The sequence below is a fragment of the Oryzias melastigma genome, linkage group LG14, assembly GCF_002922805.2.
Source record: "Oryzias melastigma strain HK-1 linkage group LG14, ASM292280v2, whole genome shotgun sequence".
NCBI classification, from domain to species: Eukaryota; Metazoa; Chordata; class Actinopteri; order Beloniformes; family Adrianichthyidae; genus Oryzias; species Oryzias melastigma.
This window is the reverse complement of record NC_050525.1, coordinates 15,548,326-15,566,806: the sequence shown is the minus strand read 5'-3', so window position 1 is coordinate 15,566,806 and position 18,481 is coordinate 15,548,326. Positions and strand designations below refer to the sequence as shown.

General features: G+C 38.7%; 1 protein-coding gene across 1 annotated transcript; it reads right to left on the bottom strand.

The window, feature by feature from the left end:
- Positions 1 to 29: 29 nt before the first annotated feature.
- paxbp1 (PAX3 and PAX7 binding protein 1) lies at positions 30 to 11,555 on the bottom strand. The gene is made up of 18 exons (XM_024266017.2): positions 11,113 to 11,555; positions 10,820 to 10,942; positions 9,435 to 9,638; positions 9,023 to 9,241; positions 8,841 to 8,944; positions 6,852 to 7,075; positions 6,470 to 6,659; positions 5,337 to 5,460; positions 4,773 to 4,875; positions 3,519 to 3,634; positions 3,212 to 3,411; positions 2,987 to 3,134; positions 2,788 to 2,909; positions 2,636 to 2,712; positions 2,491 to 2,557; positions 1,032 to 1,178; positions 750 to 904; positions 30 to 663 (listed from the first exon to the last, which is right to left on the bottom strand). The coding sequence occupies exons 1-18, from the start codon at positions 11,417 to 11,419 to the stop codon at positions 543 to 545; spliced, it is 2,751 nt and encodes a 916-aa protein (XP_024121785.1). The 5' UTR covers positions 11,420 to 11,555; the 3' UTR covers positions 30 to 542.
- Positions 11,556 to 18,481: the final 6,926 nt, after the last annotated feature.

The window sequence follows — 18,481 nt, the reverse complement described above, 5'->3', positions numbered from 1 at the left end:
CACTGCTTCATTGCAAACACAGCAATCCATACAATTTTGCACTTTATTTGCAGGCAAAAAAGCACTATTTAAACATAGCTTACAAAGGTGAGAACAAATACGGGAAGATTTCAGAGTTTCTTTCCAGCAGGGGATGGTGACAAAAATAAAAAAATAAAAAACTACCGTTTGGCACAAATAGTAAAGTTTGCAAGCTTTTTTTAAACAAATCTGGTTATGGAAATGGATCAGTTTTAAAAGGGTGTCATCAAATCTTATTTCTATTAAATAGCGTTTTTAAAACATCACAGGAGCGTTGAATGAGCAGTCTTTTTAAGTTGCAAGGACAAAGAAGATCCGTGCCAACTCACCTTACTGTACATTATTCACAATATTTACAATATTTCCACCTCACGTTAAAGTAGTTGTTTCATTTTAATGTACAGTCCCACAGTTTTCCAAGAATCCTCTTCGGGGTGGGGGTCCTGGGGCTTTAACTGTGCTTAACGGAACAGAAGTGAGTGGAAACGCAAACACTTCCCATGTTTAGTCGACCCACTCATCTACGATTTGACTTCCATGAGTTGCTTGATGTCTTTAATGCCTTGCTCTGCAGCCACAGCAACGATGTGGTCCAAGGCATTCACCAGCCTCAACATCTTCACAATGTCTCGGATCTGCTCCCTGTTGAAGATGATATGTTAAGATGAAGCTCCGATCAGATAACTGGATGGTGGAGTCTTATCGCTCATAAGAGGAGATTTCCTTACTTAGAAGTGCGCCGCTCGATATCTGAGAGCCCGATGCTGTTGCGGTGCAGACAGTTGGCCAGATGTGCGAGATAGCGACACAATGGCTCCAACTGAGGCAGTGTCTGCTGACCCTTCAGGCCTGAGAACCAATGCACTGGCAAACACTCCACCACCTGACAGGAGTACACAAGGGACACTTATTTCACTGGTGACACGTAAAAGAGTAGGTTTAATTTAATTTTTAGAAGCTCTACTGACCAAGAAGAGATGGTAAATAACAGCCACACCTCCAAGTCTTACCTTCTGGCACTTGTGAACATTTTCCTCTCCTACGTCTGTGGTTTGAAGCGCAGAGAGGATGTATCTATTGAGAGTGCTGTCCAAAGCCAAGTCCTTCAGGCAGGAAGTGGATAAGATGCCCTCCCACCGCAGGATGTTACCCAGCAGCTAAATATAGAACAAAACAAAAAATAAACCTGTGCTTTGAGTCAGACTAAATTGTGTAATGAAAACCCACTCCGATCGTCTCTTGATCGATTTTAAAAGTGCTCCCAGCGGTCTTTTCATTATGATTATGCCATTTTGACTGCAGAGCGGCAGTGGTTCGTACAAAATTTACCAGAGTTGTGGGTGGGAGCAACCCCACCCCCCACCGTCCCATCACTCAATAACTGAGCTACTTACACTCTCTCCTGCTATCTTACAGCCTCTCACACTCCCAACATGACATTAGCGGTGCAAGCTAATGTCATAAAGTTTTGAACTAGCTCAGACGAGGACAACAAAGACATACATGGATCTAGTCATCCACAATGGAGCAGGGAGCTCTATACGATCTAGACAATTTTTCGTCTGCTCGCGATTCACAATGATTTGAATAAAGAAATACAATTTTAATCTCCATTATGCCACAAAACAACTTTCATCGGAGTGGGTCTTAAATAAATGAATCAAGCAAATATGAATCACGTCATCAGACATAAACGCACGTCTTCTTATTAACTATCATTTTCAGAAGTTGTTTCATTTACAGCTGCAGGAGAAAATATTTGAACCCTTTGGAATTACTTGGTTTTATGCATAAACTGGACACACTATTGTGTTGAATAAAAACATGAAAGCATAAATTGGCTTTTTCCATCGTCTCATTTAGATTCAGATTTAATTAAAGGGCCCTACCATGAAAATTCTACTTTTTGAGGTTTAAATGCATTTTACTGTTCATTCCTCTCTATAAAGAACCCCAAAGCAGCATTTTAATCTGTTCATGCATTTAAGAGTAATCCTCTAAAAACCTGCAATGTCTGTAACCGCCCCTCCCATACCCATGAAAACGAGCGGGTGGAAACGTGCCGACGTCAGCATAATCCCAACAGCTCCCTCCAGAAAGAGTCTGCTCTGCCAGCTCCGCCCCCAGACTAATTCAACACTCAATTTATCCCCTTACCCTGTAATAATCAGCAAAAAAAAAAAAAAAAAAAACTTTCATTTTAGATGCAGAATACCGTATATCTTCCAGTTGTGTCCTGTCTTCAACAAATTCCAGCTCAAACAGGTGTTTGTTACTTTATATAGATATAGTTCACTCTGATAGGTTTAAGAAAATCATGGCAGGGCCAATTTAAAAAAAACTAAAAACGTGTCTATTTGGTACAGAAATAGACGTACTCCCAAAGGGTTCAAATACTTTCTCTTGCAACTGTATATGAATACATGACCTCATTAAAACAGAATCAAATCTTTTTTTTTTTGCTCATACCTTCACACAGGACCAGAACTGCCGCTGGTAGAATAAGTAAGCACCACTGTTCTTGTTGTCCATTACACTAAGCAAAAAATGAAATAATGACATATTAATAAGGAGTTAGTGAAGTTTCCAAAAATTCTTGTTGTAACTAACTTACTTTTTGGGGTAGAGTGGAAGAAAAATATCTTCATCCAGCGTGCGTCTGGTACGCAAAACAATCATTTTTAGGAGTTCCTAAAAGAAAAATAAAACAAAAATCAAGAAACTCATCAAGAAAACACGACAGCATTTAAAGAGGACTAGTTTGACCTGTGTGAATCGATTGTCTCCGTGCAGCACGGTGGGATAGCCTTTCAGGAGTCTGTGGATGAAGGCCACCAGCCTGGCAGTCTGACTGCTCGACAGAGGGTCCCACACTTGCTCTGCCAGCACTGAAACCCACAAACAGATGAAAGCATGACACTCTGCACTTACAGCCCAGCATTTTTTTAGTACGTGTGGTTCTTACCGGACAGTTTGGAAAGGATGACCTTCTCCACGATGGCCGGCAACAGTCCGATATCCCCGTCGTCTTTCTCCAACGTGCTGTGCTCGTCAAAGCCGTAGAACAACAGCGACTCAAACCACAGCATGTACTCAAAGTTTGCACACGGCACCTGCAGAGGATAAGACATTTGAATGTTTATGTTCAATTTTAGACAAAGGGCTTCTCTGATAACAAGCGAACAGTTACCTCTAGAGGGTTCCAGGTAATAAGCTGCAAGCGGACTAAAGGGCTGAAAAGTCTGGGCAGGCAGAGGCCGATGTAAGCGTCTCGGTAACATCCGGGATATTCCTTTCTCCACTCTTCAAATCGGTCTTTGATGCAGTCGAGGGAATGGAAGTCCTCCAGAACATCCTCAAATATTTTCTTTGATTCCCTAACGATGCGATCTGTGTGTGCCCAAAGATTTACTTTAGCAAAGTGCCTCACATCTTGATGAGATTTGAAAGATCATTATTTTAGTATTTGCATCATTGTTTTTGCCAGAATTACAAACCTTTCTCCATGTCAAAACTGGTGATGTCAGTAGAAGTCTCCTCATCATCGGATGACAAGCCCTCCTTATGTTCAGCCCTTTTCCCGTTTTGCTCTCTAGCTTGTCGGCGGCGTGTTCTGCAACCACAAGAATAACAAGGATTTTTTTTTAATCTTGTGGATAAACGCCACAGACAAAGAAAAAAAAAATAAGATTATGTTTTGTTAAATTTCTGACTCTGAAGGAAGTTTTATTTTGGAAAACTACCAGATTCTTTCCATCACATCCATCTATGACTTATTCCCCAGGCCACTTCCAAAGAAAAACTTCAGCACTGATTCATAATGAGTCAATATTTATTTTATTAAAAAAAAAAGATTAACATTTTTGCAATGAACATAATCTGGGCCTCAAGTTATTCTTAAAATAGTGTTCTATTAAAGAGACTTTGCTTTTATTATTTTTTTTTTTTACAAATTTAGAAACTTCTACAAAACAATAACTGTTCATTAAAAATATAGTAAAATACCTACAGACTGTTTCAATTCATCTTTTTAAGTATCATTTTGTAAAGGAGCATTTTAATTTGAAAAACAGAATTTCCAGAAACCAAAAGCGTTTAAAAAATAATTAAAAAATCCTAAAGACCAACTTCAATCCTGTAAATATTGTCTGAAACTTAACTGGTTTATGGGATGAAAAGGTTGGAAACCACTTCATTAAAGGAAATAACTAGTGCTGGCAATCTGGGTAAGTCGCGATACAATTCTCAATACATGACTCACGATACCGATAGTATCACGATGTGACAAATATTACAATAACTAAAATATTAGCATGGTAATCTATGATATATCACTATTTTGCAAAAAAAAAAAAAGCATCTTTTTGTTTTCCTCAAAACATTTTTATATGTATAAAAATAAAAAAAATATATATCTTAATTTAACGTCTATGCAACAGTAAAATAAAATGATCAATAAATGCTAATGTGTCTTTATAATAATAAAAAAACACTAAGGTAACAAACAAACAAAGCTCTAATAAAGAACCAAGATGCAGAGAACATCAAATAGCCTCCACATTTTAAAGAACAATAACAACTGAAATAAAAATTCATGATGTGGTATTTTCATATTTTACAACCGATAAAGGGAAAGAGGGGACTGGGAATCGTTTGCGAGTTGAAATATTGCGATAGTTTGCCATATCAATATTTGTCCCATTTCTAGAGATAGCAGTTTTTAGAAAGAAAAACAAAAACAAAAAACATACCGTCGTGCTTCTCTTTCCGCTATTCTCCTCTGACGGTTGTGCTCTTGGTATGCGGCGCGGTCTCGACCTAATGAGTCTAAACTGGGAGCCATGACAGCTTTATCTGTAAGAGAGAAGAAGCACTTTAGAAAGAGCGCAGACAAACCCGCCATCCTTTCTGAACCATTTCAGAAAACCACAACAACTAATCCAACTGACGAAACAAAGTCTAAATGTGACCAACAGGACATTTTTCAAAAATGTTGTGAATCTTTGCGTCACCTACCTGATCAAAAGTGGAATAGTGTTACAGTCAAAGTGACTTTTAAAAAACCGTTTTCCACAGCAGCTCATTACTTGAACTCCCTGACCAACGTTTAGTACACTGTGACACTTTCTCCTTCTCTTACGTACAGACATGCTCACACGCACAAATCCACCCATTTCCCCGCAACTACAGACATGAGGGGGACGTGATGGGGAGTAATGCAGCACAGGAATGTGACCATCACACTCGCCACGCCCCACACACACAACTAACGAGGCCGTTCAAATAAATCTTAAAAACCTTCAAGATGGACTGACTTGAAAGGCTTGCAAACTCCGCCGATTCATCTTTAATATCATCCTGTCTTCTCTGGACCAGCCGTGAGGCCCGTTGCCTTAGTAACTGGTGCATGGCAGCCTCCAGCTCCAGGACAGCAGGCACCTGAAAAATACGAGGCTTTTTGTGACCTCTCACCCAACAAGAGGGGGACTGACTCCCAGTCACTGAGACGGCTTTGCTGGAGGGAGGAAAGGAGCGGGACGGACAAAACAACGCCAGCGGGAACGCCATGACTGAAGCGCCAACATTGCATTGAGGCTCGTTTGAGGGAAAATCCACTTTACACAACTCTTCAATTACAATACAATTTTCATAACGTTCATTCATGTTCTGGAAGTTTTTAATCAAAACTCTATCTTTTATCTACACATTCACTTAGGTATGCATGAATAGGGAATAGTTCTGTGTCACATGAACATAAAAAAACAGCTCTTCATGTCATGAACCAGGATAAAGACAATGCAGCTCCCTTAAAAGTCTTATAAATGTAAAATACACAGTGAAGTGAACAATAACACAAACGTTTTAATGTGTCTTTATGGATCAAAATAGTTCCGCTGTGTGAAAAACCATCTGATCTTTGACAGAAGAATCTTGCATGTGAACACATTGATGTAAAGTGTTGCATAACAGTCCAAAGCTGCTTTTCTCCACGACAAAATGTGTTGGAATCACGTTAATTGCATAAATGTGTAAAAAGATACAGTAATTTAAAGCCCAGGAATTAAAAGGGTAAAAATGTTTTTTTCCTTGTGTTAGTAATGGAAGACACAGTAGAACATTTACTGGCAGAGCTTCATTTACTTCCTTTAATAATTTTCCCTTTGAATGAAACATTTCAAAATAAAATAACTATTTTTAAATTGCTGAAAGATTTGATTTAAAACAGTAAAAAAAATGCTCACCCCCAATTAAAATAGATCTATATTTGAATTTCCGTAACATAAAAATCTTCCATATATCATAAACTGTAGCTACTAAGACAGGAAAAGTCATAGAATCTTAAAATCTTTTCTGCTGTGACATTTTCCTTTGAAAGTCAGAAAAACATTCTCAAATCAGATACAAAACTGCAAACAGCTAATGAGACGCCACATAAATTCTCCCTTACCTTTTCACTGAAACACTCAAGCAAGTCTCCAACATACCCTCGCATCTCTTGCAAGAACTTATATTGTTCTGCATTGTTATTGGACGAGCCCTCCAGCTGCTGTATGACACTCTCAGAGGCAGCCAGGTCCTCTTTGATCTGTTTGTAGCGCTTGACGTTTGCGTTGTGGCCTGTGTGCATGTGGCCCAGCCTGCAGACAGGACGACAGACAGCAGAAGAAATGGTGAAATGGACGCAAACGCACATATCGTCTGTTTACATATATATGGTCAAATCTATACATATTATTGCCCCCATAATAATCGACTGTTTGCCTCTAGTCCTTGGAAGACTGGGTAGCTTTGCTGGGTCGGCAGAGGACCGATAAAAACACTGGACCTACCTTTCCTGCAGGCGTTTCTTTACCAGATCAATGGAAATGGGTGTGAGATCACAAATAGGCCTCCCGTAGTGTACTGAGCCGTTATTGGAGAGGCTGGGGAGCTTGGCGGTCTGTGGGGTCACGGTGCTGTAGGTGAAGGGCATGCTGTAGGAGGAGCCGTAAGGCTGCGTCTCGTAACTGTTCTGATAGTAAACTGGGGTTTCTTCTGGTTGGCTGCTCTGGACCTAATTGTAAACAGAAAAGGAAACGGATGAATATTAAATAACTGTAACTTGTCAAAGGATTGTAAAACCTAATTCCATGATAACCATTTTCCACAAGTGAACGTAAAACTCTCAGACTAACTGTTAGTGAAGCTGTCTGTGACAACAGGAAGTAAAACATGCTCTTTGAATCGCAGTAACTCTTTGATCTTTAGAGCAATTAATGTAATTCCATTAGATTCTGGAGCATGCAACTAGTTCGAACCATTATGCAACATGCATATCCCCGCAAAGCCGCTTGTGTAAATACTTCACAACCATTAAGTGTTGCATATTGGCGCAAAGCCAGAGTCAGAATCAGTTGGTTTATGTTACCTGCCTTATTACTCAACAGTAGTAAAGTGTTGTACATCAGTGCAAAGCTGCTTTTTTAAATCAGTTTACATTATTTGCATAACTTACAACTGCATTATCACAAAGATGTTTTGCATCGAATCAGAATGAGTCAGTTTACGCTACATCCACGAAGTAGAGCTGGGCGATATGACGATGCATATCGTGTGGGCAACAGAAAAGTATTTATCGTGCCATTTTTCTTTTAACGTTTCTGTTTGTTTCTTTTTATTGCTGAACGTTTGTGCAACAATGTGTACTAAGAAACTTGAAGCCATTGTGTACTTCAAAAAACATGTTTCTTATTTGTAATTATTCAGTTGCATGTTACTTTAAAAAATTAAGTCAGAGAAAAGTAAGTAATTACATTTTTGTCAATTTTTTTCAGAGAATAACAAAAAATATACTTTATTTTGGTATATTGACATAAATATTGTTATTGTGACATAAAATAATTTATATTGTGATATATTTTTTTCCATGTTGCCCAGCACTACGGTAAAGCGTTGCATATTGGAGTAAAGCTGCTTTTTTCTTCGTCAGAATAAGTTTGCGTTAATTTTATAAACACTACCATACAGTATTTCATAACATCAGAAAGCTTCTTTTATTCGTATCAGTTTATTTGCATTATTTGCGTGCACAGTTTACATACATGAAGTGATGCATATCAACACTTTGTTCCGCATCAAAGTCGGTTGGTTTAGGTTGTTTGTTAAACAGATTCCTACTGTAAAGTGTTGCATATCACTTTTCGTAGCCTTAGAATCGGTTAGAATTAAATTATTTGTGTAAAAAGTTAAAAGACCTAAAAAATAGGTCTAAAGCTCTGCTGTTAAAGGGTTAAACTGAAAGAAAATTTGGCAAAATGAACAATTCAATATCAAATTATGATGCATATTCTTTGAGTTTGAAACTAAATTTCAAAGATAAAATCTGTTTGCAAGGATTAGGATTGCCTAAATACTCAGAATGGGAAGAAAATATTTTGTTTGGCTGTTTTTTTTTTTTTGCAGCGGAGCAGACTGTCTGGAAAATAAACCCACAGTTCCAAACACGTCTCCGTTTGGTACTTCCTGATCAGGACAGAGAAAAATCCAAGCGTTTCTGCTAATCCTCTGGATTTTACGCAATAGTACATTCCAGTACTTCCTCACTTCAAACTTCTTAGTGATTCCTGCTTCTTTAGTTTCCTGATGTGGAATGTATTGATTTCATTTACTTTCTTTGGTTCACTATTATTTACTCTAAAGTGAACAAAGACGTCGATCTGAAGAAGATTTCAGGTGAATTTTTTACACTCGCCAAACAAAAGCTAATGCAGGTCTAACCTGACTAGCATCCAAGGCAATACAATACAAAAAGTATGCTTTTGATATGTAGTACTGCTTACCTGAGGTATACTAATTCCTTTTCTGATCTGCTCCTGCTCCCATCGGCTCACCTCCTCATCATGACCTGCTGCATCCAGAGCTTCATCATCACTTCCCTCAATCCCTGCAGAAGCACACGATCATTTTCAAAACGGACGACTAAAATCAGTGTAACTGAGCAACCACGGCGCCAGCACGATACCAATTTCTTCAGCTATCTTCTGCCTCTGCGTTTTGTTCTTGACTCCACTGAAGCGGATCCTCTTCTCATCCTCGTCATCATCACTGGCATCTTGGTCTTCCTGATCCAAGCGCTTCTGGGGAGTGTCCATCTGGACCAGAGGAGCATCGCCCCCCAGCTCTCTAGCCAGCTGCCGGCGTTTCCTGGCAGCGTGGATGAAAGCCGCATCAGGGATCTCGCCTGCAGGACAGATCGAATGTTTGTGGAGTTTTAAAGGCAAAAATATTTCAGAAACAGAGGTAATTGTGTATTCAAACATCACAAAAAATTAGGAAAACTCATTCTTTTACTCACAAAAACAAGACCATTGTTTTTCTTATTTGAAACCAGAATCCGTTCACACATAAATACTGTTTATTGTCACATATCCTACCTGGTTTCAAACTGCTGAGGGAGGACAGCGTGTTAAACGTCCCTGCTGGGTTGAGGCTTCTGGACATTTGAGCATGAGTTGGAGCATTTTGACTCTTGGACTCTTCATCATCACTGTCCACCTCCATCTCCTCCTCTCCATGTTCACTGTTGTCCCTGCTGGTGATTTCCTCTTTTATTGCAAACACAGGTTTTGATGGAGCGTCTGAAAAAAATAAATAAAAATACACATTTGGTTTATTTCCAGCAGTACTTGAAAGGAAGTTTATATAACACGATTCATGAAAGGCCATCAACACTGGGGAAAAGAAAAAAAAGAAAATCATCCCATAAAAAACATTTTCTCACATAAAAGTTTTATTTTTGAACTTAAATAGTCATATTACTGTAGTTTGTACAATAATGAGGTTATATAGTGTGTCGTTTATTATTTGCCAAATAAAAGTTGTTTGTGTATTTCTAAATTTATCACGTATCACGGAGTTTAACAATTTCTCACCTAATTTTTATTTTTCAATTTTCTTTCAAACATTAAATAACCTTAATCTTTTATGGTATCCAGTTTTACAGCTTTGAGCCCGGTGCCAGCTCAGACAAGGAAAACACAGACGTTCATAGATCTTTTTGTCTGCAAGTGAATGCATCAGAATGAAGTGGATTGGGGAGCTTGTGGCCTGCCCAGCGTATTTTCTACATGACAAATATGATCTTTCAAACCACTTTTCTTTTATGTGCTCCTGATTCACATCAATTTGACTTAAAAATATATCTATAAATGGAATTATAAGCTTATTTTTTGTTACATATGTCCTTCATAGTAAGAAAAAAATCACAATAATATGCTAAAAATACACAAAAAACATCATTTTGATAGATTGGGTCTCAAAACAGCTGCTTTTTATCTAATCTCAGCTCAGTGTTGGTGACCAGTGCAGAAACACCACGCTTTAGCTCAGACTGCCCCCTGCTGGGCATACACAGTACTGCTCCAACAGCAAACAGATAAAGACCTGTTTAAACGCAGCACAACACCCGCAGATTTATATTCCTAAACAATAATAAAGCTAAAAAGAAATAAAATGAAATCATAATTTATGGTGGAAATTACTGGGTTGTTTTTATCCCATTCTTTTAGGATGATTAAGTGCAAATTTGCTGGAAAGAAGTACAAGCAATGCAGCTAAACAGAGTTTTTGTAAACCAAAATGTGCAATTAACTGAATAATATTGGAGATGTTAAACAAATATCTCCATTAAAGAACAAAACAAACACTTAATAATAGCTTAATTTCAATATGCTTTGACAGCTGAACGACACAAGAAACAAACAAAAAAATTATACAAGACATAATAATACTACTAATAAAAACTATGATAGATGTTTACCTGTTTTAGTTTCATGTTTCCCGCTTCCAGATCTTTCCAGATCCTCCTTATATTCCTTTTTTAGTTGTTTGACAATTTTCTTGCTGTGGTTTGGTTTCTTCACCCTAAACACCTCGGTAGCTTCTGTTCGGATGACAAAGAACGTGTGAGCTTTAGTTGAAATAAAGTGATGCTTTCACAAAATATAAAACCAAAGCAAAAACGTATGTGGAAATAACAACAGGAAACATGCTTTTAAATATACGGCGTTTACGGGGAAGCTATCAATCATAGCTGGCTTTGCTAACAGTTACCTTCCTCCTCGTCGAAGCTCAGCAAACTGACTTTAGCTGGTAGAGGCAGAGCTGGTGCTTCTTTGATTTTCTTTTCCTTCTTGACAGGTTTCGCGATGTTAATGTTGGCCAAAAAGCCGTTGCTGTGAAGGGTGTCGGTGCCGCTCGGCGCTCCGGTACCGCCGCCGCTGCTTTTTTCCATAAACGGGATTTCCACCGCAGGCCCAAACGACATGGGCACCAGCGCCTGCGGCTGGCCCGGCTCCTGCTCGTCCTCCTCGGAGTCGTTCCTCCGCCGAAAATTCGCTCTTTTCGCCCTTTTGAACATCGTGTCTAGTTGTCAAACCCAGCGCATACTCTGGAATAAAACACAAAACGTGCGCTTAGAATCGTCAAACACATAAGCCGCAAAGCAAGTCCGCCATTTTCTGTTGGAGGCTTTCTTCTTCTTCGCTGTCAAGGAGATTTTTCATTGAATTTGCTTCACGCTGCCTCCTATTGGTCTAAATAGGGAATGCAGTCGACATTTTTTTTATTTATTAGACTTGGGAATTATGTGTCATAGTAATTTTACTAAAACAATTAAAACACAGCAAATAAATAAATAAATACATCAATAAAATAAGTGATATTAACACTCTAAAAAAACCTCTGAAAAGCCTTTCTACCTTTGCTGAAGCAAATTGAAATGAATACAACTTTATTTATATAGGACATTACAACACTAAGGGCTGCATGGTGGCGCAGTGGTTAGCGCTCTTGCCTCACAGCGAGAAGGCCCCGGTTCGACTCCCGGCTGGGACCTTTCTGTGTGGAGTTTGCATGTTCTCCCCGTGCATGCGTGGGTTTTCACCGGGGACTCCGGCTTCCTCCCACCGTCCAAAAACATGCTTCATAGGTTAATTGGTGACTCTAAATTGTCCCTAGGTGTGAATGTGTGAGTGAATGTGTGTGTGATTGAGGCCCTGAGACAGACTGGCGACCTGTCCAGGGTGTACCCCGCCTTCGCCCATCAGTAGCCGGGATAGGCTCTGGCACCCCCGCAACCCCGAAAGGGAAGGAGCGGCCAAGAAGATGAATGAATTACAACACTATCAAGGTAAAAAATATTTTTTTATATTTCAAAATGATCATATTAAGGACTTGAAATAAAAAAGCACGTAATTACAAATAGCCATAAAATATAGATAGGAATTAAATAAGTCACAGTCTCATTCACCCATTGACACATAAACACACACTGATGTCAACTCCGCTGCCAAATACTCACATCAACCAACAAAATTTGTCACATATTTGTGACTTTATTTTGAAAACAACCTCCACCTTCTCACCATAGAGGGTGATACATCACTTCTCTCCTCCTGAAATGAGCAGGAGCAGATGGGTGGCCCAGAATCACTCCACGAAATAACCGATCAGTGTCCTCCTCTCACCCCTCACTAACACACATGACTCTTGCAGAAGTGCTTTTGTAGGTGGCATGCTTCAAAGCTGTTGAGGAGGGGACAGAAATGGAACCAGGAGATGAGAAACATTAAGTAAAGTCTTCAAAGTAACATTTTCATGGAAGAGAGTAATTGGCACTTTCTAATAATATTTTCTGTTGCATCTACAATATTATAATTTTATGTTGTCATTTAAGACATTTAACTGTCCTGCTGGAGGTTTTGATCACACATATTGAGTTTTCTTGCACATTTGACTAAGCAGTTTGTTTCATTTATCGCTTTATTTTCAATAAACTTTTATTTAAGAACATTTGTCAAGTAGAGACTTTGTGTGTAGTTGGTGTTTATGTAAAAGCAGTAAATGTATAATTTTTTCTTTTCTTTTTTTTTTTTATGAAAGAAGGAAGGAAAGCAGCAAATATTCAAGAGGGGATGTTGCTAAAACACAACACCACAAAGCATAAAGCAGCAAAGGTGGTAAACCGAAAAAAAGGAAAGAAAAAACCTGTGTAGCTGCTCAGTGAATTCTATAATACATTTGTTGGGTTTCTATCAGAAAACAACCGAGAAGAACCGAGCCCGGGTCACCAGCAGCCCTACTCTGCTATGGTCACTCGGATTTGAGGAAAAAATAGCAAGTCTTTCCGAGTCAGAGGGCTAAAGTCCAAGTCAAGTCACATGATATGGAAATGAGAGCACCGTTCAATGGATGGACGTGGTCACCAACAAAACTCAGACGTGGCAGCTGGCATTCAAGTCACACTGTGGGGATAAAAGTTGGACACTGTCTGAGCTTTGTTGGACGAAGGATGTTTTTTTTTGTTTTTTTTTAAGTGGAGAGACACTTTGTCCAAATATTTTATCCCCTTTACCCACTGAGACGAAAAGAACACTTTCACTAAAAGATTTATAGCAGTGAACACAAAAAGGGACCCAGTCACGCTCCTTCCTCTGAGGTCTGACTGTGACCAGCCAAACTGGCGTCCTTTAACCCTTTAAATGCCTGGAAATTGTTGAGCAAGCTTTAAAAAAATATATTTTTTAAAAGATTGATTGCTTGTATTGTTCACTCAAGCCAATAAGTAAAAGAAAAAAAATAATTTTACTGGAATTCGTAAGGAAAAAAAACAAACATATATTTCACTTTATAAAAGAGTAATATGAGTAATAATTTTGAATTTGTTAAAATTAAATGGATATATTTTATTTTTTTCATTATACTTTCTAATTTTCTTTTTGGTATTTTTTATATTTTTTTTTTTCCTTTTTTCTAACGTGTTTGATTTTAAACACCTGCCTTTTTTTGACTATTAATGAAGTATTCTGAAGACTCTTATTTATTTATTTGGCTGTTTATAATACAAATACATATTTATTTTTAACACAAATATTGATTTAGATATTTACTTTTTTATAATATGAATAAACATTTTGCCATTCATAATATAAATGTTTATTTAATTATTTATATTTGAAGTATGTATTTATTTATTTATTTCTATATGTATCAATTTATTACATGAATATATATTTTGTTATTCATAAAATATATGTTTATTTAGTTATTTACAGTAAAAAAATATGTATTTAATTTTTTGGTCGTTTGTATATAATATAAATACATATTTATTTATAACATAAACATTTATTTATTTATAATATCAATATATATTCTGTTATTTATGACATAAACAAGTATTTAGCTAAAATAAAAACACTTATTTACTTGGCTGTTTATTTATTTAATTGGCTAGCAAGCTAAAATAATTATTTGCTAGTTAGCAAAACATTTAGGGAACTATCTAATAAAGAAGTTAATTAGTTAGTTAGTTAGTTAGTTAACCAGCTAGCTCTGGATGAGCGGAAGATAAATGGATAGATGGTTATATATTCTATTAATTAGAAAATAATATTTGTTTAGTTTTTAATTACATCTTTTTTCATTCGTTTTTTTGCTTGTTTTTTTTAATCAATTCATTCATTCGTTCATTCATTCATTCATTTAATCAGTCAGTCTAGTTTTTGCAGCTGGGATTCATTACATCCCTCTTTATATAGTTTTCTAAAAGAACTGGAAGTGTTAGATGACAGACTGAAAATTGCAGGATTTATAAACAAAACAAACAAAATGCTTCAGATCCACTGGAGGGCAGTGCAATGCCTTGTTAGAGAGAGGCTTCTCATTGGCCAAGGAGCACACATTGCTCACTGTGTCTAAATGCTAATGAAATACAGTGACATTTCCTGATCCAGCGAACACATCTGAAACAAACCAGGTTGAATATAGATGACATCAATACCGGCTCCTCAAAGGTTCATAAAGCTCATCAAATCCTCTCCCTAATGCCTGAACGGAAGCTGTTGCTAGGTGACAGGTCCAGGTGATTATTTGCACATAAAGAAGTGCAGTGTAAGTTGTGTGAGACACATATACATTAGGCCTTGTTAAGTTGTTTGTGTGTACGGAGGGCAGCGCTATTAAAGGAAACAGAGTGTCCCTGTCGACTTTAAGTAGTGCAGCAGGAGCCGCGTGAAAACGGTTCCCGCCGGATGCAACAGCTGTAAAACCAAAGTTATAGGAGCCTCGCTTTCCGTGACACTGATGGGAAAACATCAGGGTTGAATAATAACCAAGGTTATTAAATACACTCGGTGTGTCAAGAGGTAATAAAAGAGAAAGGGGACTGTAATTGAAATAGAAGAGGATGTGACTCTCCAACTGACAGGGGGGTTTTAATTAAACACAAGGCTATGAATTTGAGTTAAAACAATATTGGGGCATCAAAATTGATCACTATTGCAAACTAAAGTGTAGGTTGCATATGCAGAGCTGTTGTTGTGTCAATAGAAAGTCATTTTTCATCCATACTTGATGCTCCTCTAGTTTAAGCAGGGGCTTTTACACTGAAGGGTTGTGCAAATTGGTGAACAGAGCTGGAAAACTGATGTTTAAATAGCAACATTTAACAGATTGTGGTAATTCTGCTCACACTGTATTTGATAACAATTGACATGGAAAACTTCTGTAGAGTTCACAAAAAAGTCAAGAGTCCTTTGAGGTTTACTCAGTCATTTTATTTGTCAGAATAATCATCAGAATAACCATTCTTGCTCTGATGCTTCCTTCTTAACACATTATTTCTAATGCTAATTTTTTTAAAGATATTTTTTCTTTATCACCATTTATTCAAGTTATAAACTGACCAATCAGAAAGCTTGTGGCGACCGCTGGCCCCGCCTCAAACGTTTGATTGACAGATTCTTCCGAGTGGGAGGGGTGAGGGCTTCGAACAAGCCGGAACAAACTCACTCCTGATTGGTTGACAGTACTTCCTCTAAAAGCGTGACTCAGACCGACTCGGACTAATCGCTGTCAACGGGTTGCAAATATGCTAGACATACCAGGAAGTAACGGCGAAGGCTCTGGCCTGATTTCGCGAGGGTGGATGGTAATGCATTTCACCATCTTTTCACATCTTACACGTGACTTCAAGTAAAAAAAGTTTTTTTCGTCTGATAATTGAGTCGAACAGACAACCAATAATATGTTTTCCAAATGTGGTCTATACTGGTTAAGGGCTAAAAACAATGAAAATTCTGACTCAGAGATGTACAGAATATGCAAAGCGATCTGTTTCCGTGTGTCAGGTTGAGCTCGTTTGGCCCCTCCCCCGTCCGCCGCTGCTTTCACAGACAGAGCTTACTGTATCTGACAGGGCGAGTTGATTATGGTGGTGTTTTTCTCCATCTCTAACCCACGGTCGCGAATGCCGCAGTGACCTCCAGCTGCCTCCTTCACGCGTTCGAATAAAAGTCGACACCGCCCGTTTCATGCTTCCCCCTTTTTTACCGTTCTCTCCGCCTGCCACCACTTTTTTGCTCTTCTAAGTGAAGCTGTTGCTTTTTTTGTGCTTTATGCTTTAGTTGGAAGCGATAGGAAGAGTCTTTAAAATGAAGTTTAGGCGAGAAAGTTGTCCCAAACTGCTGTGTCAGCAGCGTTCCTTTGTCTTTTTTTAAACCCTCCTCTGCTCCTCTGCATCAGTCAAGGTAACATCAAAGTCTAATCAGAGCGTTTACTCACTCACATGCGAGTTTGTACATGCGCTCCTGCAGCCTAATGAGTCTCTGGGACCCTTTACTTCTTTTAGCAACTTCAATTCACCGCAGTCTTCCTGCAGGAGAAGGCGTCGAGTTTCTGTAGAGGGTTTAAGAAAACTAGCACATCCTACTCTGCAACCTCTGAGAAGGGAAGAGCACATGTATCAGATGTGGTGGAAAACTTCCCCCCACAGCACCTGTGAGTGATCCAGATGGAGACTGAAGTGGAGAGCCGGGCTGGAGGAGATGAGGTGTCTGATTAAAGAGAACACAGAGAGGAAATGATGATGTTTAAACTCACTTTGAAGCCTCAAACTGGTAAATAAATGATGTGCCGAAGACGACTCTAGAAATGGCTGCAGTTCCTACACCTGCGGCTGTATGCTTAAATATTCATTTCCCATCCAAGTCACACATTCACTCGGGGAGTGTGTGTGTGTAAGTCAAAGGAGGGACTCAGTGTGTTTTAGAGGCTATGTTGAATTAAGAAAGATGTGTTGCTCTCGAGCTGCCGCCTCCCAGCGCATGTCGATGAGCTCGGAATAAAAGGGAGGATCATCGCGGATTTATTTTGCTCTTAATGATGAAGTCAAACGTCTTCAAGATGCCCTCGTCGGTGGACGTGTCACAGGAGAAGGAGACCAACCCCCCATTCCTTTTATCAGCTCTACCGTTTTTCTTTCATCTCTGCAATGTCTGTGATGGCTTTCAGATTGAAACTGAATGAGCTAGCTTCTCATTTAAGTGATGAGATTTAAGTTTTGACCAAACGATCGCTGGGAAAGATTAAAGACCCACTCCGATGAAAATTGTGTCTTGTGGCTTTTGGATGATGGAGGACGTATACTAAGAAAATCAAGTGTTTTTTTATTCAGATTGTTGTGAAAGCAGTTTGAAAAATACGTTTAATAAAGGTGGGCGGGGCACAAGCTCCCTGCTCCGCTCCACTCTGAAGCTGCATTCACAATAATCTTGTTCAAGTGACCTTTGACCAATCAGGGACTTGAATTTGGTAGTGGTGAATGGATGACGTCCCCTTTAATTCAGAAAACTATTTTAAAAATTGATCAAGGAGGGGAAATTAATAATTGCAGTATGTGAGACAAAACTATATGACACCAAGTATTTCATTTATCAGAAGAGTTGTGAATTAAAAAGCCCAGAGCAAGATTTGCACCACTTTGACATTTTGCACTAAGCCTCTTCCAACAGTAGGTGGCGGACATGTGCTAGTAAACAGCATAAAAAGAAGAAGAAGAAGCCCCTCCCTGCTAGTCCAATGTGAACTTCATATGCTAAAAGCGCGTTCAAGTATAGATGCATCCACTTGGATCCATGTACGTCTTAATTTTCCGCGTCCAAGCTAGCTCAAAACTGTACGACTGGTTAGTTTAAAATATTTGTTGCAGTTTTTGTTGTAGTGGTAAAGTTAGATCGGGGGTGTTAGTAGCCTTGTGGTAGAGGGTCCGCCCTAAAACTGGACAGTTCAAATCCATGTGGAGTCATACCAAACAGTCCAAAAATGGGACCCAGTGCCGCCCTGTTTAACACTCAGTATAAAGGGCTTGGATTTTGGGGGGGTTAAACCGCCAAATGGTTCTGTGTGTGGTTGTGTCTGCAGCTCAGTGCTCCCCCAGGAGATGGGTCAAATGCAGAGGATAAATTTGACACACCCAAGTCTGTGACATCTAATGAGACTTTAAGTCACATATGTCACAAACGGGCAGATGGCTGGTTCCACGTGCAGCAAGTTTATTAGTTTAGACAGGAACTAAGCAAAGCTAAAAGTCTACAAAGCTAAATCAGGGTCAGACAAGCAGAAGTCAATCACGAGTATGGGA